Below are 23,476 nucleotides of genomic sequence, written 5' to 3' on the forward strand. Positions count from 1 at the left end.
ATGCAACGGGCAGGAAATACTCAAGAAATGAATGTTGTGGTTTTACGAAAAAGATTATTTTATTCAAGAAAGCATACAATTTCCGTAAGTTTGAACCAACTATTTCTCCCGCCATTGTATTTTCATTAATGTACAACAAAAACAACAGACAAATAAAATACCTCAACAACAAGGAACTATACAATGGTACGTGTCGTTTGATACAAACGGGTTTTTTAATGATGATGAAAAATAGAGCGAAATCGATGAAACATTGAAGAGAATTAAGTCTCATAAGGGAGTGGAAGGAATTGTTATTGTAAATAGTGAAGGAATACCTATTAGATCGGATTTTATGAATGATGATGTAAAAGTAAAATATGCTGCCAATATAACACAATTAGTTGCCAAAGCTAGATCGGTCGTCAGAGATCTCAATCCTCAAAACGATTTAACCTTCTTGAGAGTAAGAACAAAACTCCATGAAATTTTAATTGCCCCAGATAAGGAATATATTTTAATAGTTGTACAGAATACCAACTTTGAATAAATTATTAGTTATTTAATAAAGCCAATTATTTCATGAAGAATCAATTATTTTCTAAATCTTTGCTGTTATGACTATAATTTAAAAAGGCGGGAAGAACAAGAGTTTATTGCAAATGGCGCCAAATTCTACACTTTTCATCTTAAAAAATGTCTCAAGACTCAAGTATTAATGATTCTTCTCTAATGTTGGACGATTCTATATCTTTCTCAAACCGTTTTGATTTTGAGGAAACTATAAGGCAAATCCAAGAACAAAGCAAGAAAGTCAGCAACCACTTGAATCAATATTCTAAATATCTTGCTCCGAGCCCTAAAGTTGAAAAAGAACAACAAAGTATCAAACCCACTACAACAACATCAAATAAGCAAAGCTCTCCTACAGCTAATTACTATACCTCAGTCCCAACAACCACAACAACAAGGCCTCCATCGGTAAATTCAGTCTCTATGGAAGCAAAACAAAGTATAACATCAGGATCGGGGAGCAATTCTCTCCACAACCCTACTAAGAGTGTCCAATCTGTGGCCACGCCTCTAACCTCTAAATATTCTCCGTCTGACCCCATTGAGGCTTTGATGAGGGATTTTCGAAATGAAGTTAAGGACATTGATAACTGTATTCATCACTCAAATGATACTCCAGAGAGTTACAAATACGACTCTCTTTATAAAGACGAAGAGACAGATGGATATGAAGAGGAACCTGAATACTCTCTGTACAATACCTCCACTCCTATCAATGAATCAGTTAAAAAATCTAACAGATTAGTTACTGAATCAATGTCAAAATTTAAAAGAATGAACGAACATGATTCTCAACCAATTTTACCTAACAAGCCACCTACATCATCACATCGTTTGGGAGCTCACAATGATAGTGTTTTTTCTCCAATTTTGAATAGCTCTTCCAAGACTTCACATACCTCTTCGCCAATGATTACCTTCTCCACGGCAGAGAAGAGTAGAGTTACTGATCCAGATATCATGTTTACTCCTCAACATTTAGGAGGAAGTGGATTATTTTCAAGTAGCAATATCACTAATCAAGAAAAACAAAAACAAATTGTACCACAACAATCAAACCAAGCATCATCAAACACTGAAATGTTGCTTAGAATTGAGAATATTCAGCTTAAAGATGAAATATCCAAATTGAACTCTACTGTGGTATCTCTACAAAGTAGAATGGAAGGAATGGAAAAGAGTATGAAACAATTATTCGATTTGTTAACTCATCAAAATAAATAATAGGTCAATGAAATCTAGATTGACTAAACATTTCAAGATCCTATCTTTATATGTTTAACAATATTTTATTATTTAAATTATAATATTTTTTGGTCCCTTATTGATGACCCTTAAATTAAGTTAATTGTACAAAATTCGTTTTGATTCCTGCTCTAAAGTGAATTAATAGACACGCTTGAATGGTGGAATATATCCCCACTCCTTTTCATCGAGAGTATAACTGTGGACTGGTCTATATTCAATATTGACCTTACCAGTATCAACATCCATTGTGGTAAGAGTGTGCTTCATCCATGTAGCATCATCTCTGTCTGGGAAGTCGTCACGAGCGTGAGCACCTCTGGATTCCTTTCTGTTTTCAGCTGAAAGCATAGTTTGTACAGCATTGATCAAAAGGTTTTGTAATTCGAGAATTTCATAAAGGTTAACATTGTAAATTGGTGACTTATCGCCCAACTTAAGGTATGGGAGCTTATCATAAGCTTCCTTAATGAGTTTACAACCAGTTTCCAAAGTTTCTTGCTTACGATAGACAGCAGCATAGTTTTGCATGACACTTTGCATTTCCTTTCTCAATTCGTGACATTTGATAGTTCCCTTATCACTATTGAAAAGCTTATCCAAACGAACAATTGATTGCATACCAGCATCAGATGGAAGAGGCTTATGCTTAGTATCCTTTGGCAAATTTTCCATGACGTACAAAGCACAAGCACGACCAAAGACGACAAGATCCAAAAGTGAGTTAGCACCCAAACGATTAGCACCGTGAACAGAAGCACAAGCAACTTCACCAGCAGCCAACAAACCCTTAACTGGATAATCTGGTTGATCTTCAGACTTCTTATAGACAACTTGACCAGTGTAAAGAGTTGGAACACCACCCATATTGTAGTGAACAGTTGGAACGACTGGAATTGGTTCCTTAGTCAAATCGACACCAGCGAAAATCTTGGCAGTTTCAGTAATACCTGGTAATCTTTCGTGAAGTAAATCAGTTGGCAAGTGATCCAAGTGCAAGTGAATGTGATCCTTCTTTGGACCGCATCCTCTACCTTCCAAAATTTCCATAGTCATAGCTCTACTGACAACGTCTCTTGAAGCCAAATCCTTGACACTAGGAGCATACTTTTCCATAAAACGTTCACCTTCACTATTTCTCAAGAAACCACCTTCACCACGAGCGCCTTCTGTAATTAAACAACCAGCACCATAGATACCAGTAGGGTGGAATTGAACAAATTCCAAATCTTGATTTGGTAAACCAGCTCTAGAAACCATGGCAGTACCGTCACCAGTACAAGTGTGAGCAGAAGTACATGAACCATAAGCTCTACCATAACCTCCTGTAGCCAAAATAGTGTAGTGAGAACGGAAACGATGCATACTACTATCTTCAAGACAATAAGTCATAACACCTCTACATTCATCTCCTTCCATCAACAAGTCCAAAGCGAAATATTCAATAAAGAATTGGACGTCATATTTCAAAGCCATACCATAGTTTGTGTGGAGAAGAGCGTGACCTGTTCTATCAGCAGCAGCACAACATCTTCTAGCTTGACCACCTTTACCAAACTTGATACTTTGACCACCGAAAGCTCTTTGATAAATTTTACCTTCAGGAGTACGAGAGAAAGGAAGACCCATATGTTCCATTTCAATAACGGCTTGTGGAGCTTCTTTACACATGTAGTGAATAGCATCTTGATCACCCAACCAATCGCTACCCTTGACTGTATCATAGGCGTGATAAGTCCAGTGATCTTCTGTCATATTTCCAAGAGCAGCGTTAATACCACCTTGAGCAGCAACAGTGTGTGATCTTGTTGGGAACAACTTGGAAATACAGGCAACCTTGTATCCAGCTTTGGCCAAGTTGGCAGCACAAACGAGACCAGCACCACCAGCACCTACAACAACAGCATCATAAGTATGGTCAATTACTGGATAAACTTGTGAGAGTTGTGGTCCCTTATCGGTCATTGTTCCTTGTCTAACAGCACTATTTCCTAGCACAACCAAATTTTTGGTATTAGATGAAAAACATCTTTTAGTATTGGATGTTGTTGTGGATGTTTTAGTAGTAGAATTAATTAATGATGATGAAGATGAAAAAACAGAGTTGTTTTTTAATTGTTGTTGGATTGAAGACTTCAAAGCAGAGACTCCCTTCAACTTTCTGCAAGACTTGAGCATTTTTTGAGTCTGAATATTTTTTATCAAAATATTTTTAAAATTATTTTCTTGCCTGCTGCAGCCAAAAATCATCCGAAGCCTAAAACTCCCCAGCAAAAGACAGATGTTCTGTATGAAATGGATTAGAGAAGGGACAATAACAATGATATTCAGCTTGAGTGTTTGACCGACAACTCTAAGTTGTGTTGTCCCTTGCTAGCGATATGCTTTGTTGCGATTCTCTCTTTTGATGACTAATTCAAGCAGCTGGGCTTGAATTTACAATAACTCAAATTGAACATTAAAAAATACATCAATTCAGAGATGAATTGCATCAAGGAATGAATGTTAAGGAAATTAGAGTTGTTTGAATTAGCTTATTTTACACATTTTAAATCAATGTCCAAAATGGAAGAATAAGGCAATCAATTACGATGATTATCATAATTGGTTAAGGATAAGATCATCATTAGTATAAATATTGTCTATCAATTCAATTCATGAAATTCAATTTCATAGCAGGCAACATGCTTTTGATTAAGGACCCACTTGCCGAACCGTTTGAATCAATCAATATTTCATTTTACCAGTTCATGAAAAGCAACTTTCTGCTCTCCGAATAGACTATGATATCAATCGACATTGGATGAATTGATGAACGTTTTGGTTTCGTAAAGACATCTTGGGTGATCACTTTTGGAACCTTGTTACCATTCCAAATATGATGTCAAACAAAAGTTCTGTATTGTTATCTGCCACCATTGTATCTATCTTTCCAATCATGCCAGTTGATACTTCTTTAAATACCACTGGTGATACAAGTCCAATGCATCCAACAATCAAAAAAAACAAAACACTGTGTTAACAATGAAACTCTTTATGGCTCTCATCTTTTTATTCCTTGCATTGTTGGCTAACAATGGCAGATGTGCAACAGTAAATCCAATTGCATCTGTTCAGTTTAATCAAGTGATTGATGCAGCCATGACCAATATTTTGCACAAGTCAGAAATAACAAGTGCTATCAATGATTGTAAGTAGTTGTATACTAAGTTTTATATGGAAAATATATTCGAAATTAGTTTTTACGTTTCCTGCTCCTACTTGTTATGCTTCAATTTCCTTCCCTGCCATCAATCCAATTCCTGCATCAGTTTCTCAAATTCGATTCTGCAATCTCAACTATGGCCTTTACAAAACTTTAGTAAGTAATTACAGCTCTTAAGTTTCTTATTAACCAAATTATTTGCTATATTCAATTAGGGAAATGCAATTGTTAGTGCAATCAACTCCCAATACAAACTTTCCCTCACAGCAAATTATGACGCAGTGGTCAATGTTTCAGTTTCTTATTTCAATTCATTGAAAACTGCAGTCGATTCCTCAGTGTGTGATGTTGTCATTGCAGAGACAGTATATACTGCAGAAAGAGCAAAGCTTGTAAAATATACTACTTGTGGTTATGGAAGCACCTCATATGGTTTTTTAAGAGGAGCATTGGATAATTCAACCATTAGTATTTCAAATGTAAATGATTTGAATAATCCAGCAGTCAAAATTTCAGTTGTTAAGGGATCAATTTTTGACACCTATGTGAATCAATCATTACCATTAGCTCAAAAGGTGTATGCTTCCTATGGAGCTCAAATGCAATTGGTTGCTGATGGGGTTGTCCATGCAGTTGTGGATGATGCAGTTGGACTTAATCAATTTCGATTGAACAATATGAAAGATTGCACTTCATGTTTTGTGAAACTATTTGGAGATGTTAGCACCTTCTCAGCTTTTACAGAACTAACAACCAAATCGAATGGAGCATTTTCAATTTTTAACACCTTTACTCTGTTAATGATGTGTACAGCAAGTCTGTTTATTAGTTTTCTTGTAATTTTATAAACATGTATTAAATGATAATTATGATCTCAATTAAATATTGATTTCAACAGTTCCATTTTCCAAGTCTGCCAATAAATTCTTCATTTGACTGTCAATGGTTGAGAGAGCAAATTGGACATGTTCGAGATTTGTGAAGGAACCACAAATTGCCAATCTCAAACAATACTTTCCACCCAAAACAGTATGACTCATGTACATCATACCATTTACATTAATTCTTTCAATAAGAATCTCGTTGAAACGATTTTCCTTTTGGAGAGACCATTCTGAATTGTGATATCTGAAACAGATAAGACTGGTAACTCTTGGAGCTAGGAATTCAATGCATGATTGCTTTCTCAATTCAGTTTCGGCATATTTTGTAAGATTAATGTGATGTCTGAGATACTTTTGAAGTCCACTAATACCATAAACTCTCATAACAAGCCACAATTTCAAAGATCTGAAACGTCTACCAAGAGGCAACTGCCAATCTCTGTAATCAGTAACAAGTCCACTACTGGATGCCTTATTTTTCAAATATTCAGGATCTAAAGACAGAGCATTCTTCAAATGTTTTCTCTCCTTGACCCAAAATGCACAACAATCAAAGTTTGTCAACATCCACTTGTGAGGATTGAATGTGAAAGAATCAGCAAATTCCAAATATTCACAATTATCACCACCAACAAAAGCTTGTCTACATTCAGGTAGCATGAGTGATGATCCAACGAATGCAGCATCAACATGAAGGAATAATGAAAACTTTTGACAAATTGCTCCAATCTTGGATAAATCATCAATGGCAGTGCTACTTGTTGTTCCAATGGTTCCACAAACAAAGAATGGAATTAAACCATTTTCCAAATCCTGTTGAATAGTTTTTTCCAATTCATTTTCATTCATATTATAAGTGTCTGGATAGGCAGATATTTTCCTCAAATGAATAATACCAGTGACCATGCATGCCTTCTCAATAGAGCTGTGAGTTTGACTTGAAACGTAGGCCACTAACTTTCCTTGAAAATCAGCTTGATTGAATGAATCACCCATTTCATTCTTCATTTGGACACGTTTCTTTTCTTTAGCTGCTAACATTGCAACTACACCAGCTGATGAAGCTGTATCTTGAATGGATCCTCCCTTTTCAGAAAGTGGTTGTTGAGATTTCAAATTTTGTAAAATAACTTACACCTGTTGTTTCACTTAAAAAGTGTTTTGGTAAATGGAGAGCTTTGGCCAACCAGTCCATAACAATAGTTTCCAATTCTGTGCATGCAGGTGAAGTAATCCAACTAAAACCAATGACATTGAACATTCCTGACAAGATGTCACCAATGAGAGCAGGATATGAAAAATTGGCAGAAAAGAACTATCATTTTCAATTATTCTAATACATGTATTCCAAAAACCTACAGAATAGAAATTAGGATGTTGCCAATGAGTTACTCCCATAGTAATCTTCTCAGAAACATCTTTCAAAATATCATCAAATGATTCTCCATTAAGAGGTGCTTCATTTGGTAATAATTTTTGCAAATAACCTGGTTGTACTTGAGAACAGACTGGGTGATGAATTTTGTTTTCTTCTAAAGTATTGTTTGGATTAATTAATTGATCATGATAATTAACAATATAATCACCAACTGTATTTAGGTGATTTTTGAAATCGGAGGCAGACCATGGATGTTGAAAATTGAGTTCTTCAAGTGTAAATTCCGATGATGAATTGTTATTCTCTTGTGATGGGAGTGGCTGTTGATTGTTTGATGGAAGCATTTTTTTTATGTGAATTTACTAGTTGACCAATTCTTCCTTTCATAGATGTCTTCTTATTACAATAATACAATCAATTTATATACAAAATTTGTACAATTATTTCTTAGTATCACCAGAATAGAGGGAGATGATAGAATCGGTTGATCCAGCTGCTAAACACATTCTGAAAGGATGGAATGCAAGACATGAAATTGGACCAATTCTTTGACCTAAAAATCCGTCATGATAATAAATCATGCTTAATGTTTCACCTGATGTGTTGAAAACTTTGATGAATTGGTTATTGCTACCACAAGCCAATACAGGAGCATAATTATGGATGGCTAATGCTGTCATCGATCCCTTATGAGCGTTGAATTGTCTTGTGCATTTGTTAGTAACTCTAGTATCCCAGAACATGATATCACCACTAGAATAACCAGTGATAACTTGATTGCTATTGACATTTTGAATCTTGGCACTTACTACCCAATTCTTACTGACTTCTTCATAATTTGAAATAAGTTGGTGAGTAAGTACTGGTCCACTATTTGGTGATTCTCTCTTGTCGAATAAGAGAACTTTACCATCACTACAACCAGCAGCAAAGAGATATCCATTATTTGGATCAGCCGCAATACTCGTAACTGGAACATCCAGAGGAATATTTTGAACACAATATTCCTTATCGACATCCCAAATCTTGACTTTTTCAATATCACCAGTGACATAAAGTGTACCATTGTGTTGTTGCCATTCTGTTAAAATTCCCAGACCTGAATCACTGCTGAGGGCTTCATGAGCAGCTCGGAAAGAAGATACTGGCTCTTCTTTCTTTTCATAATTCTTATAGATTGCAACATTACCAGCTGCTGATGCAACCAACAACATGGATTGCTCTGCCTCTTCGTTAATGATATGGAAATCTGTAATTCTACTCTTGAGAATGTCACCACATCTAAATTGATTCACAATAGCACCTCTAACCCAATTCCAAACACTTAAACCATCATTCTCATCAGAAACTACTAAATATGGTTCAAATCCATGGAATTTCATTTGAGAACAAATTTCACTTTCATTTCCAAAGAAACCAATTTGTTCTTCCAACTTCTTTTTACCAGCAACCTTGAGCATTGTATTGGCTTCCTTAACCAAATGCTCGTTTCTCTTTCTTCTCTTAAGAACTTGTTGGGATACAAAGCTGTCATCCTTTGGTGAATTCTCGGTAAGAATTGGATTTGAAAAATATTCACAACTTCTTTCATAAAAGTTTGATTTCATGAATATCATATTACTGTTAGAAGAAGAGGTGACATCCAAGCTGTCAGAGTCAGTATCTTCATCAGAATAATTGCTTTGTTGATTAACAAATCCGGCTTTCAAAAAGTCAGAATCACTAGCGCTTCTTCTCATTGATAATTTGTCAATCAATCTCTTTTGCATTGGCTTGGCTGGACTCTTTGGAGTATTTTGAGTATTATTGAATGCCTTTTCTTTGATGAGGAAGAGTTCTCTTTCGAAATCTTCATCGTTCAATTTTGAGTAAGTATACCTCATAAAGCTCAGAATCTTGTGGGCTTCTTCGGCAACTTCGCGAACAGGATCAAAACACAACATAATAGCCACTCTACAAACGTCAAGAGCAAAATATGAAAGTTGACCAAGCTCTCTATCCTTCATATCTTTGAGAACTCGGGCATCCTTTGGAGTGGAAGGTTGAGTGGTAACTTCATCAACAGGTTTTCTTTCCTTCTTTTTCTTCTTCTTTTGTTGGAATATTAAAGTATTAGGTGATGATGAGTTTGAACCAGAAACCAAAATTGGTGTTGGGGCATTGTTGAGGTAGTGAGTTTCTTCCTTAATTATGGATTTCAAAAGTTCTGGTGCAATAAATTCGCCATATTGTTGAATAAATGTACCAAGAGCATAAACTAGCTCCTTTCTAACCATTGGAGAACCATCCAAAATTGTTTGATAAAGAGCAGTGCAAATCTTGATTTCTCCTTGTACTCTTTCTTCGGATTTTTCTGGCTTATTTCCAACAAACTTTTGAAGAGTGAAAATACTTGCTGCTCTAACTTCTGGTACATCATCATTTAAAAGTCTTAAAACTTTTTCATGAGTAGTAGATTTGATAGCCAATTCTTGACCTTCATCAAAATCTTCAACGAGCTTTGCAATCAAGAGACATGCCCACTTTCTAAGAATTGGATCTTGTTCAGTCAATTGAGAGGAGCAAAGATCAAACAAGTTCTTATATTTGAGACATGCTTGTTGGCCAGGATTAAATCTATCTGCAATAACTGATAAAACAAAGCAAGACATTGCTCTCAATTCAGTATCATTATTTCTTTCAACTAGTACATTGATGAAATAGCTATGACCATGATCCTTTACAAGATCAATTTGGCATGGTTTGTCGAGTGCCAAAATTTTAGTCCAAATAAATACTAAAATTCTTCGAAGTTCTACAGAGTTACTTTGGAGAAGTTTGAGAACGTATGGGAAAATACCAACAGAGAGAGCCAAGTTTACAGCCCAGCTTCCCATATCCAAAAATCTTCCCAATAATGTGAGAGCTCTCAAACGATGGCTTTGACTGAGTAAAACTTGAAGTAAGATTGGGAGTTGTGTTGGTGGTTTTTGAATTCTATGACCAAATTCCAACCAAACTTGGAAATCTGTAAGTTGTGCAGAGAAGAATGGGTTATATTGATATTCAGCACTTGGATTGTTAAATAAGTTAGGAAGTTGTGATACACATTGGTCAAGAGCCAAATCCCATGCATCCCACATTGGATGGTTGTGTGTTTCAGGTAATTTAGGATAGCTTACTGGTGTACAATTAGCTGATCTCATAATTCTATCAGCCAACAAGAAATTTCTAAACAAACTAGCAACAAGAAGATCTTGTCTGAAAAGTTTGTGGAATAAATCTCTTGGTAAAACATTCCAAGCAATAGTATCAGTAACTGCAGTAAAGATCCAATTCAATTCACCAAGAGGTGTTCTTCTGTCATTGATTCTACCTGGAATATTTTCTATCAAGTCATCAGTAACTCCAGAAACGAGCTTATTACGTTGTCTAAACCATCTCAATGCAATTTTGATAGGTGTAGTAAGACATGATGTGAATAAATCAGCTGGGTATTCAGGATTCATTGGTAAATTTTCTTTAACTCCACAAGCTGCTAAAATAATATTTTCCTTCTTCATGACACTTCCTCTTGGAGGAGCATCTTTTTGTTCAATAATTTGAATAAAACTATTCAAAATTATTCCGGCATTAGAGCAATCAAAAACATAAATTGAAGGAGAATCCATCCAACAATACAGATCATAAAGTGACAATGGAATATACTGAGTAAAGGTCTTATTGAAAACCCAAATTTCACCATTTGTTGTTGGTTTTGGAACACCGTGACCATTGTAATGGAACAGTATTCTCTCCTTTTTAGCACTTTTTCTTAACTGTACACAAGTTTTTTTAACATCTTCAACAGTAGGATCAAGACATTGCTTATATCTTGCTCTTGGTTGCCAACGTTCATATTGTAATTTCAAATTACTACCAATAGCTTCCAAAGCCTTTTGTGGATGAGTTTGAGGATCAACCCAACACTCCAACTTTGCACAAGGTTGAACCTTGACAACATCTGGAGGATCAACTCCAATATTCAAACAAACAACAAGTGCAACGTGAACAGTTTTTAACTAAATTCAAAATTATTAAATATGAAATTGGTATATATTTCTACTACTTACTCTTTGTTTCATTCTCCAATCTATAACTTCTCTAGGTACTGGAGTAAAAACTTGATGTCTATCACTTGTGAAAAAGAGAGGCTTGTTTGGAAGGTTAGTAGATTTTCTTCTTCTAGATTTTGTCAATCTAAACGAAGCTAAACCATCAGAACTTTGACCAAATGGTGGAGAAATAGATGTGTTTGATGAAGGAGAAACATTGTTCATACTCGGAGTTGAAAGACCTTGATTATTTTGAGAGTAACCATCATCATAATAATCCCCTCCTAGAGTTGATCTTCCTGATTGAGCATATTTTGGCTCATTTTCAAAGTTTTCTTCATCATCATTTTGTTGTTGATTGTTTGGTTCATCATTATCGATATCATCATTATCGTCATCTTGATTTGTTCTCCTTCTGGAGTTTTCTTCATAATCGTTTGGAATCATTGTTTAGATGATGATTTTTGTTATTTAAATTCTACTACTATATTCGTATTTGTGGAAAGTAAATATGTGTGTGGTGTTCTGAGTAATGTCCTATTATTATTTCTTGTCAAAATAATTCATTTCAATGTAAATACGCTTCACGACCACACAACGTATTTTTTTAATTTGATTAAAAAAAAATATTAATATTTTAAATACCAAGAAGAATTGCACGCGACAGCTTGTGATATTTTCGGCTAAGAGAGAAGATGATTGCCAACCCAATTAGTTTCAATTACTAAAGATTAATTTTTCGGATTTTATTTACGAACAATTGCCTTTTGCTTTTGGTATTATTGAAAGTTAAATTTAGCAATTTTTGATAATATCATAGATCTTTTGCAGAGATGGAATTGATACCAACCACAGAAACTTTCTCAAAGAAGCTTACTTTCATATTTCAATCCAACCCAATGTTTACAACCAAGTAATGGACGTTATTACTTCGTTGTCCATAAAAAAATTAAGGTCATTCCAATAAAAAAACAAAAATACTGCCTTATATGTGAACCTATAGGTTTAGTTTATTTGAAGAATAAAATTCCATAATCTAGGATCTGCATTTTGTACAAGTCTTTGTAGCTTTGTTGATGTGGAGCTAAAGAAGGATTATAGCCTGTTTGTCTGTTACTAGCTTTCAGGTTTTGAAGATGACAATATTTAACACCCTCCTTTCCATCAGGATGTTCACCTCCAAACAGTAATCTGTAATGTACATTTTGAGACCAGGTAGCAAACTTTAACTCGTCACGGTAAAGTTGAACTAGTTCAGTGGCCAGTCTATCATCGTTGAAATTTCTATTGGCACCTTGGTAAAATGTGGTATTTCTCTTTTGGTGGTATTTTTGTCTGGATGTCTTACTGAAAATATCATAAACACAGGCAAGAGTTAGCACTTGCTTACTGTTTGTGAGCTTGATTAATAATTCTACAGAACGTTCCCAATTTTTTCTGTCATATGCATTGTGAGGCTTGTAGTACTGAGATAGACTGTTAACTACTATACACTTGTATGAATTCAATTGTTCCAAGTTTTGAAAATTATCCTTTAGGGATTCTCTTTCAGCTGATAAATCTTCATTTTCCATTAATTGCTTTTCTCTCATCATGTTACTCTCGTTGTGTCTCCTGTGTAGTGCTTCAAAGGCAAGGGCAAGTTGAAAGGAATTGTCAACTCTAAAAATATGAATTCTGCTCAATACTTCCAACACAAATGAATTATAACTAATTTCTGATGCATCAAAGATTTCTTCCACAATCATTTCCTCTGATATCGAACTAAAATCAATCATCTCTCCAGATTTTCGTTTCATATCATAGAAGGCCTTATAAATATTCATTTCTACAATTTCTATAAATCTTGGTTTTTCAAATTTATCATCCAAATCAAAATACAGAACTTGACATCCTTCTCTTGGTTTAGTCTTTTCATCCCCAGAGAATTGTAGAGTTTTAAAATGTGAAGGCATAGCAATATGACACATGGCAGTATAACAAGTTTGTGTAATACCCTGCCCTTCATTTCCATACAATTCAACAATAGTTCCTCCCAATTTCATCTCTCCGATCACTTGATCAAACGGTTCAACACCTGTCTGCAGTGCATCAGTTCTTTTTCTCTTGAAAAAACTTAAAGCATTCTCCGAATAAACCTTATTATCAAGAAATAGAGAATTTGTTTCCTTTGATGTACTCGTTCCGACAATACTATTAATTTGTGAGTCACATTCCATCTCCGATGAGGAGAAGCCAAACAAGAGACTTTGAAACTCTGGTGCTAGCTGCATTTTTTTATTTTATTTTTTAATTAAATGTCTATTTTTAAGTGGAAGAATTTTTCCAGATTATTTTGGAAGCAATCATTTCAAATGAAAATAATTTGACAGTTTTGAATTAGAATTGGAAAACATGAATAACTTTTACAATAATCTCTAAACTTTTAAATATGAGATATTTTATAAACGTCTTTTAAGAGATGAATAATAAACTATTTAAACTTGTAGATTGTAATAAGTTTCCAACAAGCTATTAGAAAAAATGTTAGAAAGTGAAAACAAAGAATGCAAAGCGACAAAGCTTCTCAAGTCTTTGGGTTATTCCTCCCCAAAGAAATTAACTGATAGAGGCGAAAGAAACACCATAAAAATAACTCTCTTTGAGGCTGAAATTCTTAAAGACCTCAATTCCAAAGAGAAAGTTGTAATTCGAATGGTTGAAAATCTCGATCCAGAAGTACTAGTAGAGTTCGAAAAGGAATATGAAGCTGCTAAAATATAAATATAAAGATCAGATCCGTTGGAAGACATGTCTCTTCACTGGATGTCTCATTTTGCAAGACTAGTTGTTCTAAATCACTGAAATATTTTGGCATTTCAAAAATCAAGTATTTTTCATAAGGTATTACCTTGTTGATTTTTACAATATTTGGATGATTAATATCTTTTAATTCAAGTTACTTCTCCTCCTGAATTATATAGTGAAACATATGATGTTTGGGAGTTGGGAGCTATTATTTATCAAATGATAACTGGTGATTTAACAACCACGTTTCGTCTATTGCAACCTCACCAATTAAGAATGCATTTATATGGAACTGATGAAGAGAATCAAGTTGTAACAGATGGTTTGTATCAGAAAAGATTGAGGAATAGCTATATGGTCCCATACTTGTGGTCCTGTTTTCAGAATCATGCAAAGAGGATTCCTTCTGTTGCAATTATGGAGGAAATACTTGCTCAATTTTACTTTTATGTTTCGAATACAAAGAAGATTTTGACAAAGGAAAGAAAGGAAAAACCAAAGGAATTTTTCGTGTTGAACTTTTTCCAACACTTAGCAACAAACGAGGACAAGTTTGAAGAAATTCTCAAAATGGAATCTAAAGACATGAATAATACAGAGCTATACATTAAGAATGTGTTCAACACCATGTTTGGTAATAAGGGAGTTTTCAATGTAAAAGAAGGAGAATCCAGTAATGAGTTGAAGAAATATTCTGTGTACTTTAACAAATTTCAAGGGTTTTATATGTTATTCAATGAGAAGTTTGACACGGCAAAGACTATCTTCCAAAACGTGTTGAATATTCATGCACATGATTTCACAGCATTTAATAATAAGGCCTTGGTTGATATGGCTTTTTCCAAGTTGGATGCAAACGGGGAATCAAAGAAATATTTGTCAGATGCCAAATCAGGTTTGATGCAAGCTATCAACAACGATCCTTTTTATGTTAGTGCACTAGTCAATCTTGCCAATATTTATGAATTCGAAGGAGAAACTCATAAAGCGACAGAAAATTACGACAAGGCTTGTAAATATTCCAGAATAGATCGTCAGAAATTCAATTCCCATCTTAACAGGGCTATTTTCAAAGCGCAGCAATGTTCATTTGATGAAGCACATAGTGATATCAATGAACTATTGGCCATATTTACTCAATCTCCAATCATTCATGCCACCAAACAATTAATTAAGTGGATGCAATTGAGAAGTATTCCAACTTCCGCATCTGATTTTGTCAAGTTGGAAAATGAAATTTTGGAAGAATTTATGCATTTAGAGAAAGTTAAATACCTTCAAAATAATATTCCTTTCCAATTATATAAGGTGCTTTTCTATTTCCACAAACAGATACTCAAGAAGGATTCTCTCAAGCTATTGAAAGATATATTCCCTAATAAGGTTGAACCAAAAGTTCTATTCTGTTCCACCATTGTAAATAGATTCTCTCTGCAATACTTTGAAAATGGAGAAATTCAAACCATTCCTCTTTTCAGAAATGAAATTTTGGATCTACTCAATGAATTGGAATTGTGTCCTCTTGAAAAAAGACCTGAATTTTCAGTTAATGATTTAGTTCAACTTTCGAGAGGTGATTATCCTTCCCTCACTCTCAAAATCAAAAATCTTACTAATCTTCTGTTAGGTATCAATTATTGATTGAAGTTTCAAATTAACTATTCTCAACTAATCAAAAAGACTTTCCATTAAGACACATGTTTTCACAATCGATCATTCCCAGTATGCAACAAAAACCTTCTCAAAAACAAATTAAAAACAAGAATATTTTAAACCTTTGGATTTCGCTCTTCGAATGTAGCACCTCCTCATAGCCCGACGTTGTCAGAAACTCACATCCGATTCCTTGCATTTTCACATCATAAGCAGCAACAATTCAACATTATTTAGTATTAAAAAAATGTCTGTTGTTATCACTGGTGGATGTGGTTGTATTGCTCAACATTTGGTGAGGGAATTAATCATCAATAATGAGAAAATGGCACTTGGTGTCGAGAATATAATTTTGTTGGATGTGAGACCGAATTGGAGACCTTTCTGGCATGATTATAAAGAACTGGAGGGATCACAAGGGGATCATGATCGGTTGAGACCCTATCCAACACTAGAACAGGAAAAGATTGTGAAATTTTACTCTGTTGATTTGAGTAATAAGGAAAAATTGGAAGAACTTTTTGAGAATGAATTGATTCCTAATTTCCCAAATTTGAGTACTATATTCCATGTCTTGTCAACAACAGTGTTGTGGTCTCCAACCTTTGATATTTATGATAAGATTAATGTGAAATTGACAGAAACCTTGTTGGATATTAGTTACAAGTATGATTCGATTAAGAATTTTATTTATACTAGTTCTGGATCGATATTTTGGAGAGAATTCAATGAAAAGAACAAACGATTGGAGCTCAGAGAGGAAGAATACCAAACTGTTGAAAGAGATGAGAAGGGTTATGTGAAAAATGTTAAACTTCACTTTTCAACTCCACCATCAAGTATGGATTACAGCTATGTTCGTAGTAAACAATTGGCGAATGAGATGGTTGTTGAGAGAACATTCAGAGACAAGTCCAAGCATCTGAATACTGTTTCTCTGGCCTTGTGTATGTCAATTTATGGTGAATCTGAAATTCAAATCTCTAATAGTGTGACACAACCTTACATTTTGAACAAATCAGGAGGAAAGGGACATAATTTATATTCTGGAAATGCAGCCTATGCTCACGTAATGGTATTCAAGGCAATGCAAGATCAGGAAAAGGCAAATAGAATGAGAGGATTGACCTACATGATTTATGACAACAACGTTGGTCAATTACACAATGAAGCAGTTAGAGGAATAATGAAATGCGTAACTGGAGATGCAGAAACCTATAGCGAGGATAGATCTGAAGCAGTTTCTTTAAAAATTCTCTATGCTATCTGGTACTATTTCTGTGTAGTCAATTTCTTCGTCTATTTATTAACCTTACTCGTTCCACAAGCCAAAAAGTGGTACTTTATGCCATTCATTACTGCATTTATCATTGATATTACTTATTTGGATAGATATATGGTGTGTAAGACATTGAATGCAAAGAATGATTTTGGATATGAAGAAAAATACACCACCCAAGACAATTACTCTCAAATAGCTCTACACTTTAAAATATTGGAAAAACAAGGTAAAATGAAACTCCACAGATTGCCACCAGTTAACAAATCTGATAAGAAATCATTATAAATTATATTCGAATGTTATGTGCTTTTCGACAACATATTTTAACAAGATTCTTATTGTTTGCAAATCTCAATCTAATTGCCATGTAAACACACTCCCAATTTCTAATGTTAAATTTCATTCACTGCTCGTTTAAATCATAATTTGAAACAAAAATTAGAAAATAAATTTAAAAATAAAAAATTCTCATTAAAAAAAAAATGTCCACGCCAGCAGATTCTGTTACTCCCACCGATCATACAACTACAACAACATCAATGGAGGATGATCCACAAAATACAGTAGTAACATCAAATTCTCGTGAACAGGAGGATAAAGCGATGGCTGCTTTGGATTTATTCGGAGATCATGATGGTGGTGTAACAAAAATAACAACAACAACAAGTGGTGATAATAATAATATGGCTGATGAAGATGATGACGATGATGATGATTTATCTGATGATGATGACGATGGAGTTACTTTTGTGACTAGTACAGAAACTGCAGCACAAGCAGCTACAACAAAACCAACAGAAGTTACACAAATTGCTATCGGTGATTCTAAAAACAATGTTAAAAGTCAAGCTAACAAATCTGTGGATTCACAATCAATTAATGGAGATCAATTTAAAGGAAGTGGTTATGTAGAACTTTTTCCACTCAAGATGAATGAAAATGTCTTCTTCAATGATTTACAAAATTATGAAGATAAACCTTGGAGAAAACCTGGAGCAGATATTACAGATTATTTTAATTATGGTTTTAATGAGGAAACATGGGAATTGTACATTCAAAAACAAAGAGAATTGAGAGGAGTTTATTCATCAAATTCCGAAAGAAGTAAATATGAGTCGAGGGATCAAAGAGGTTCTTCTAGGGATCCTCGTTCATCAGGAAAGGACGATAGATCTGGAAGACCACCTGCCTCTCCTGTCAGTACAACTAGTAGCAATAGTGATGATAGACGATATGATAGAAGAGACGATGATAGATATGGAAGAAGATATGATAGAAGAGATGACAGAAGAGACGATAGAAGAGACGACAGGCCAAGAGACGATAAGAGAGACATTAAGAAAGATAATACCCCAACTAGAGATTCAGATTACAATGATAAGAAGAGACCTATTTCATCTTTGGAAAGTCCAAAATCTTCTTCATCAAACAGAGATAGTAGGGATAGTAGGGACAGTAGAGATAGTAGAGACGGAAGAGACTCAAAGCCTTATGGAGGAAAAGATAGCTACTATGGTGGCGATAGAGGAAGAGGTGGATCAAGCAGTGGTGGACGAGGAGGAAGCTCTTATGGAGGTAGCTCAAGTAGTAGCAGTGGTGGCAATAGAGGAGGAGATCCTAAGAAACAAAAACGTTAAATTATTCTCAATAATTATTTTTCTAAGCTTTTGTAAAATTTAAAAAATTTAAAATTTCTTTTTATAATTTATTTCTTTTTCTGCACAGATCCGAGTTTGGCCTTCAAACCTTCTACTGAACGTTTTGGAGTAGCACTTGGAGTAGCAGCCTTCTTTGGAGTTTGGGATTTCTTTGGAGTTTCTTGGGCAACTGGTTCAGCAACTTTTTCAACAACAGCTTCAGTCTTCTTTGGGGTTGATTCTACCTTCTTTGGTGTTTTCTTTGGGGTGACAGGTTGAGCTTCTTGCTTTTCTTCAACCTTCTTTGGAGTTTGTTGCTTCTTAGCTGACTTGGATTCTTCCTTAGTTTCAGTCTTCTTTGGTGTAGTTGGTTGTTCAACAACTTCCTTAACTTCAGCCTTCTTTGGAGTTGGAGCTGATTTCTTTGGAGTTGCTTCAGCCTTCTTTGGAGTTGATTCGGCCTTCTTTGGAGTAGCAGCTTCAGTTGACTTGGTACCCTTCTTTGGTGTTGATGGGACTTCCTTAACTGGTTCAACAGGAGCATCCTTATTCTTCCATCTCTTTTCAGCTTTGAAAACTTTAGCCTTTTCCATATCAATATCAACATTTTCGTAAATCTTTACATAAATTGAACGGTTAGTGTGCAACATGACCATTCTGATATCAGTTTGACACAATTGAGAGAATGCTTCCTTAGTTTCAGCATTATTTGACTTATTTTCCAAAAAGTGTGAAATATTTGCAAAAATATCCTTTTCTTCCCATTCAGTACGAGCAATTCTGATTGTGAAATGTGAGTTACCTTGAGTGATGAATGCCTTTGAGTGAGTCAAGTCATTCTTAACCCAATCAAGAACATTTTCAGATGTGACTGGACGGAAACCTTGCTTTCTCTTCTTGTATGAGTTGAACAATGCAGAAACTTTCTTGGAAAGGGTAGTATCACAAAACAGTAAATCATATTGATTCAAAAAGTGCTTCTTTTCGTTGAATCTGTTGTATCTAGTATTTTCAAATGTGTTTCCGTTAAGATAAGTAGTACCAATATCAAGCATGACTTCAGAGAGTTTCATAACTTTGAGTTTTCCAATATATTCGGATTCTTTCAAGATATTTGTATATTGTTCATATTGGTCGTCTTGTACAATCAACAACATTTGAAGAGATGAGAATGGAAGTTGTTCCTTAGAGAAGTTCAAAATTGGTTTCAAGAGAGGAACGTCAACTGGTGAGGAAATATTATGCAAGTATGGATTCTTAAGATAAACTGAAATGAAGAATGTAAGACTAGGATCTTGGTCAGCAAACAAAAGTCCTTCTCCTGGTTCGGTAATAGATCTATCATATGACTTGAGTTGTTTGATGGTTTCTATCACTTCACTCTTTTCCAATTGTATATGTTTAATAGATGATTGTCTACTTGCTTCAGCTTTTAAATTGTTAAATATTCCATAAAATTATAAATACTCACCAATAGCAACCTTGTAATATCCTGTTGTAATAAATTTGAATTGTTTACCAAATAATTTATCATCCATTCCAGTAAATGCTTTAATTGCTTGTGGTCTAGACAATGGTTTAGCAGAGTAAATTTCATCCTCGATTGGTTCTTGGTCATATTCATAATCAGGATCTTCCTCAATTTCATCATTTCCAGTAGCAGCTCGTTTAAAATCAGGATCAGCATCATCTAAAAAGAATGTTGCGGTATTATTTTCATCATCAAAAGTTAATTCACTATCAATATAATCTTTCATTGCTTGGTCAAAGCCAATTTCTTCATCTTCAAGTTTTTCCAAATCTTCCTTCTTCGGAATAAGTGGAACATTTAATTTTTGGTTGAATGGTTTCTTACTAGGCTTGATTTTATTCAAAATTCTGTGATAGTTTTCAATGTGATTCTTCTTTTTTTGAAATAAATCTTGCTTTTGTTCATCATTGGCTCCTTTCAAAGCCTCTTTAATTTGTTCCTTGTGGAGTTGATTAGTGGAGAGTGGTTTGGCGAGTGGAACTTTTGTTGGACGAGCTGAAGACATTTTTTTTTAAACGAACCAAGAAATTTTTGTTCAAATTTTTTGCTGATTATTGAATGACACTCAAAATATTCATCATCAAGAAGAAGAATATTATCTTCATCAAATAATCTATCACTCTCGGCACCAAATTCATACTGCTTGCAATAAAGTACTGTACAGTTTAATTGTTTCTTTGGGGATCACAGAATAGTCATTGATGCTGTGAATAGAATTTCAAGTCGATAAAGAGGGGGAATGAATTGATAGAATTCAAAAGGAAGAAAAAATGCTAGATAGAGAACAACTTGTTTTCAATGTTGATGTTGCTTTTATTGTGCAGAGTTTTCTGAATGATTCGGATCGAAGAAATTGTGAACAGGTTTCTATTAATTTTCATCGTGCTTGTAATACTTTGGAGAGATTGGAGTTTAGGGACCGATTGCAAAATGTTGAACTGAATTTGATCAGAGAGAAATTTGATAAATCATCAATTGCCTCGTCTCCAAAAAGAGTTTTTTCATCAGCAGAAGAAGTTTTCAATGAAGATATTGAAATGGAAATTGAAGCTTTTGAGAGAAAGCATATCAAGATTCCATTTCATTTGAAAGAGTATTTGAGAATGTCAGTTCATTTAGATCCCTATTTAATTTTGGACATTCTGAAGGAATATGTATTTATGCATCCATTGACAGTTTTGTGTCCTTTGAGCGATTGGATTGTCATTAGGGAAGGGGAAGAATATTTGATTGGGGAGTTTTCTAATTCAAGTGGAAGAGAAAGTTTCATATTTACTTTGAATCAAAAGCAAAATGGAAAATGCTCAATATTCATGACCATTACAAAAAATAACAATTTTGGATATGATCAGATTATTTCTTACACCACCAAAAAACGAGTTGAGATTGGTACATTGAAGAGATGGTTCAATAATTATGGATTTGGATGGTTTGTGAATAGGAACATCTTTCACTACTCTTTCCATAACTCCTTACAAAGAAATCATTTGGATTTGTTCCAAATTTCCAGGAATACCACATCAAGTTTCAACTCTCAACACATCTACAACTTGATCAAAAATTACAAATTTGTCTTTCCAGGTGCGCTTATGGAGAAATATAGCATCGACTTGTTGAGAGAAGGTCTAATAACTTTGAAACAACTAAAGGAAAATCTTAGAAAAGATCCAAGAATAATCGATATGGCAGTGAGATGCAACGGATTGAATTTGGAGTTTGTTGGAAAGGAATACCACAGAAATGAGGAAATGGTTCGAAAGGCTATCTCACAAAATGGATTGGCCTTAAAGTTTGCATCCAAGTCTGTACGAATGAATAAGGATATTGTGGAGATGGCATATAGACAAAACAAATATGCACTTAAATATTCATTGCTATCACCTAAGGAGGATTCAAAAACAATTTCAGATAGATTCCTGAAATACTTTTCCTTCAATCAAGATCCTAACTGTGAAATAGAAACTTTATTCCCCAACAATGACTATCTTTTGAGATGTATCTATGGATTTGGATTGGAATATTTTTCTCAATATCAAGTTGATATGATCAAAAGATGTCAGAGAGAGGACAACACTGCTCAAAATATTCTATTCCAAGCACCTTCTGTCGGTAAAACATTGGCTTCATTAATTGTAGCTTTGGAACGTATACAAAAGTTTAAATCTATATTGGGAAGTGGAATTCACTGCTTGATTCTATGCCCTAATAGAGAACTTGTTATCAAAGTTGCCAGATTATTTAGCAGCTTATTAATGTGGAATGATATTAATATCATAACGGCCCATGGAGGTCACATTGAAAAGTTATATTTTTATAATTATGAAACGTACATGCCATGTACTCCAATGGAAGTTGATTTCAGTAGAAAAACTGAGACATCCCCCAACCCTAGTATTCTTATTGGAACACCAGGTAGATTAGCACTTGATGATTTAAGAAGTGGAATGTTTGAACTAAACAAAGTCCATACAATAATATATGAGGAAGCTGATACCTTACTGAGCGGAGAATACGATTCACTTACACATATTATGAGAGAAATTGAAGAGTACAATCCAAATTGTAAACTAATGAATATCGTATTGTGTCAAACTCTCACAGAAAGAATGTACTTTAAGATGAACACTACATTCAATCAAAATCTGGAATATTTCTATAAGGAGGAAAAGTTTGCATTTTTGAAACCACTATCACTATTGAGGGGTTTTATAGACCATGAAATTGTTTCAGTAGAAGACTTGAGTGATACTGAGGTCCACAATCTCAAGTTAGATCTCTTAAAAAAGAATGGGGATGAGATTCCATTACTTGTTGCGTTTGGAAATAGAAGATCCATTGAAAGGTATATTGATGGAAATCAATCCATATTAATTTCAATACTACACTCTGACATGGAGCAACGGGATAGAGAGCTAGTATGGAAGGAAGCTAACGAATTGACGTGTCAAGTGTTGTCCACAACAGATATCAACAGTAACGCCATGTTGCTTACAAGAGAAATCCATACAGTGTTTCAATTTGATTTTCCATCCTCAGAAGAAATATTCATCAAAAGAATTAGATATGCCCTTTTTAGAGAAAACAAGATGAAAGTAATAACATTTGTAAACTCTAAAAAACAAGAGAGGAGAATCCTCAAGTGGCTTCGATAAATGAATAGTATTTCACCAATATATCACAAGATATTCTCAATAACACCAGACCAATATGGTCACACCAAAATAGAGTCATTCACAGCATAATGTTGTA

At 34.4% G+C, this 23,476-nt stretch overlaps 11 protein-coding genes across 11 annotated transcripts; 6 read left to right on the forward strand and 5 right to left on the reverse strand.

Moving 5' to 3' along the window:
- NAEGRDRAFT_70087 (uncharacterized protein) lies at positions 1-529 on the forward strand (the record flags this gene model as incomplete). Its single annotated transcript, XM_002674663.1, has 2 exons — positions 1-84; positions 236-529. 2 exons carry the CDS (start codon positions 1-3, stop codon positions 527-529), a joined length of 378 nt encoding a protein of 125 aa, XP_002674709.1.
- A 146-nt stretch (positions 530-675) lies between these two features.
- Positions 676-1,776, forward strand: NAEGRDRAFT_50738 (uncharacterized protein; the record flags this gene model as incomplete). Its single annotated transcript, XM_002674664.1, has 1 exon — positions 676-1,776. The coding sequence occupies one exon, from the start codon at positions 676-678 to the stop codon at positions 1,774-1,776; it is 1,101 nt and encodes a 366-aa protein (XP_002674710.1).
- A 50-nt stretch (positions 1,777-1,826) lies between these two features.
- On the reverse strand, positions 1,827-3,987 carry NAEGRDRAFT_83231 (succinate dehydrogenase). The gene has a single exon (XM_002674738.1). It carries the CDS (start codon positions 3,973-3,975, stop codon positions 1,939-1,941), a length of 2,037 nt encoding a protein of 678 aa, XP_002674784.1. The 5' UTR covers positions 3,976-3,987; the 3' UTR covers positions 1,827-1,938.
- Positions 3,988-5,880: 1,893 nt separating this feature from the next.
- On the reverse strand, positions 5,881-7,608 carry NAEGRDRAFT_70090 (tyrosine decarboxylase; the record flags this gene model as incomplete). Its single annotated transcript, XM_002674739.1, has 3 exons — positions 5,881-6,972; positions 7,022-7,201; positions 7,246-7,608. The coding sequence occupies 3 exons, from the start codon at positions 7,606-7,608 to the stop codon at positions 5,881-5,883; spliced, it is 1,635 nt and encodes a 544-aa protein (XP_002674785.1).
- Positions 7,609-7,666: 58 nt separating this feature from the next.
- On the reverse strand, positions 7,667-11,784 carry NAEGRDRAFT_80526 (uncharacterized protein; the record flags this gene model as incomplete). Its single annotated transcript, XM_002674740.1, has 2 exons — positions 7,667-11,304; positions 11,356-11,784. The coding sequence occupies 2 exons, from the start codon at positions 11,782-11,784 to the stop codon at positions 7,705-7,707; spliced, it is 4,029 nt and encodes a 1,342-aa protein (XP_002674786.1). The 3' UTR covers positions 7,667-7,704.
- A 563-nt stretch (positions 11,785-12,347) lies between these two features.
- NAEGRDRAFT_70092 (uncharacterized protein) lies at positions 12,348-13,610 on the reverse strand (the record flags this gene model as incomplete). Its single annotated transcript, XM_002674741.1, has 1 exon — positions 12,348-13,610. One exon carries the CDS (start codon positions 13,608-13,610, stop codon positions 12,348-12,350), a length of 1,263 nt encoding a protein of 420 aa, XP_002674787.1.
- Positions 13,611-14,400: 790 nt separating this feature from the next.
- Positions 14,401-15,899, forward strand: NAEGRDRAFT_80527 (TPR repeat domain-containing protein; the record flags this gene model as incomplete). Its single annotated transcript, XM_002674665.1, has 1 exon — positions 14,401-15,899. The coding sequence occupies one exon, from the start codon at positions 14,401-14,403 to the stop codon at positions 15,763-15,765; it is 1,365 nt and encodes a 454-aa protein (XP_002674711.1). The 3' UTR covers positions 15,766-15,899.
- Positions 15,900-16,024: 125 nt separating this feature from the next.
- NAEGRDRAFT_70094 (uncharacterized protein) lies at positions 16,025-17,344 on the forward strand (the record flags this gene model as incomplete). Its single annotated transcript, XM_002674666.1, has 1 exon — positions 16,025-17,344. One exon carries the CDS (start codon positions 16,025-16,027, stop codon positions 17,342-17,344), a length of 1,320 nt encoding a protein of 439 aa, XP_002674712.1.
- A 197-nt stretch (positions 17,345-17,541) lies between these two features.
- On the forward strand, positions 17,542-18,696 carry NAEGRDRAFT_70095 (uncharacterized protein; the record flags this gene model as incomplete). The annotated part of the gene is made up of 1 exon (XM_002674667.1): positions 17,542-18,696. The coding sequence occupies one exon, from the start codon at positions 17,542-17,544 to the stop codon at positions 18,694-18,696; it is 1,155 nt and encodes a 384-aa protein (XP_002674713.1).
- Positions 18,697-18,737: 41 nt separating this feature from the next.
- Positions 18,738-20,732, reverse strand: NAEGRDRAFT_58665 (uncharacterized protein; the record flags this gene model as incomplete). Its single annotated transcript, XM_002674742.1, has 2 exons — positions 18,738-20,125; positions 20,168-20,732. 2 exons carry the CDS (start codon positions 20,730-20,732, stop codon positions 18,765-18,767), a joined length of 1,926 nt encoding a protein of 641 aa, XP_002674788.1. The 3' UTR covers positions 18,738-18,764.
- A 265-nt stretch (positions 20,733-20,997) lies between these two features.
- On the forward strand, positions 20,998-23,379 carry NAEGRDRAFT_50744 (uncharacterized protein; the record flags this gene model as incomplete). Its single annotated transcript, XM_002674668.1, has 1 exon — positions 20,998-23,379. The coding sequence occupies one exon, from the start codon at positions 20,998-21,000 to the stop codon at positions 23,377-23,379; it is 2,382 nt and encodes a 793-aa protein (XP_002674714.1).
- Between the last annotated feature and the right edge of the window lie 97 nt (positions 23,380-23,476).

The sequence above is a fragment of the Naegleria gruberi genome, assembly GCF_000004985.1.
Source record: "Naegleria gruberi genomic scaffold NAEGRscaffold_38, whole genome shotgun sequence".
NCBI lineage: Eukaryota > Heterolobosea > Eutetramitea > Acrasida > Naegleriidae > Naegleria > Naegleria gruberi.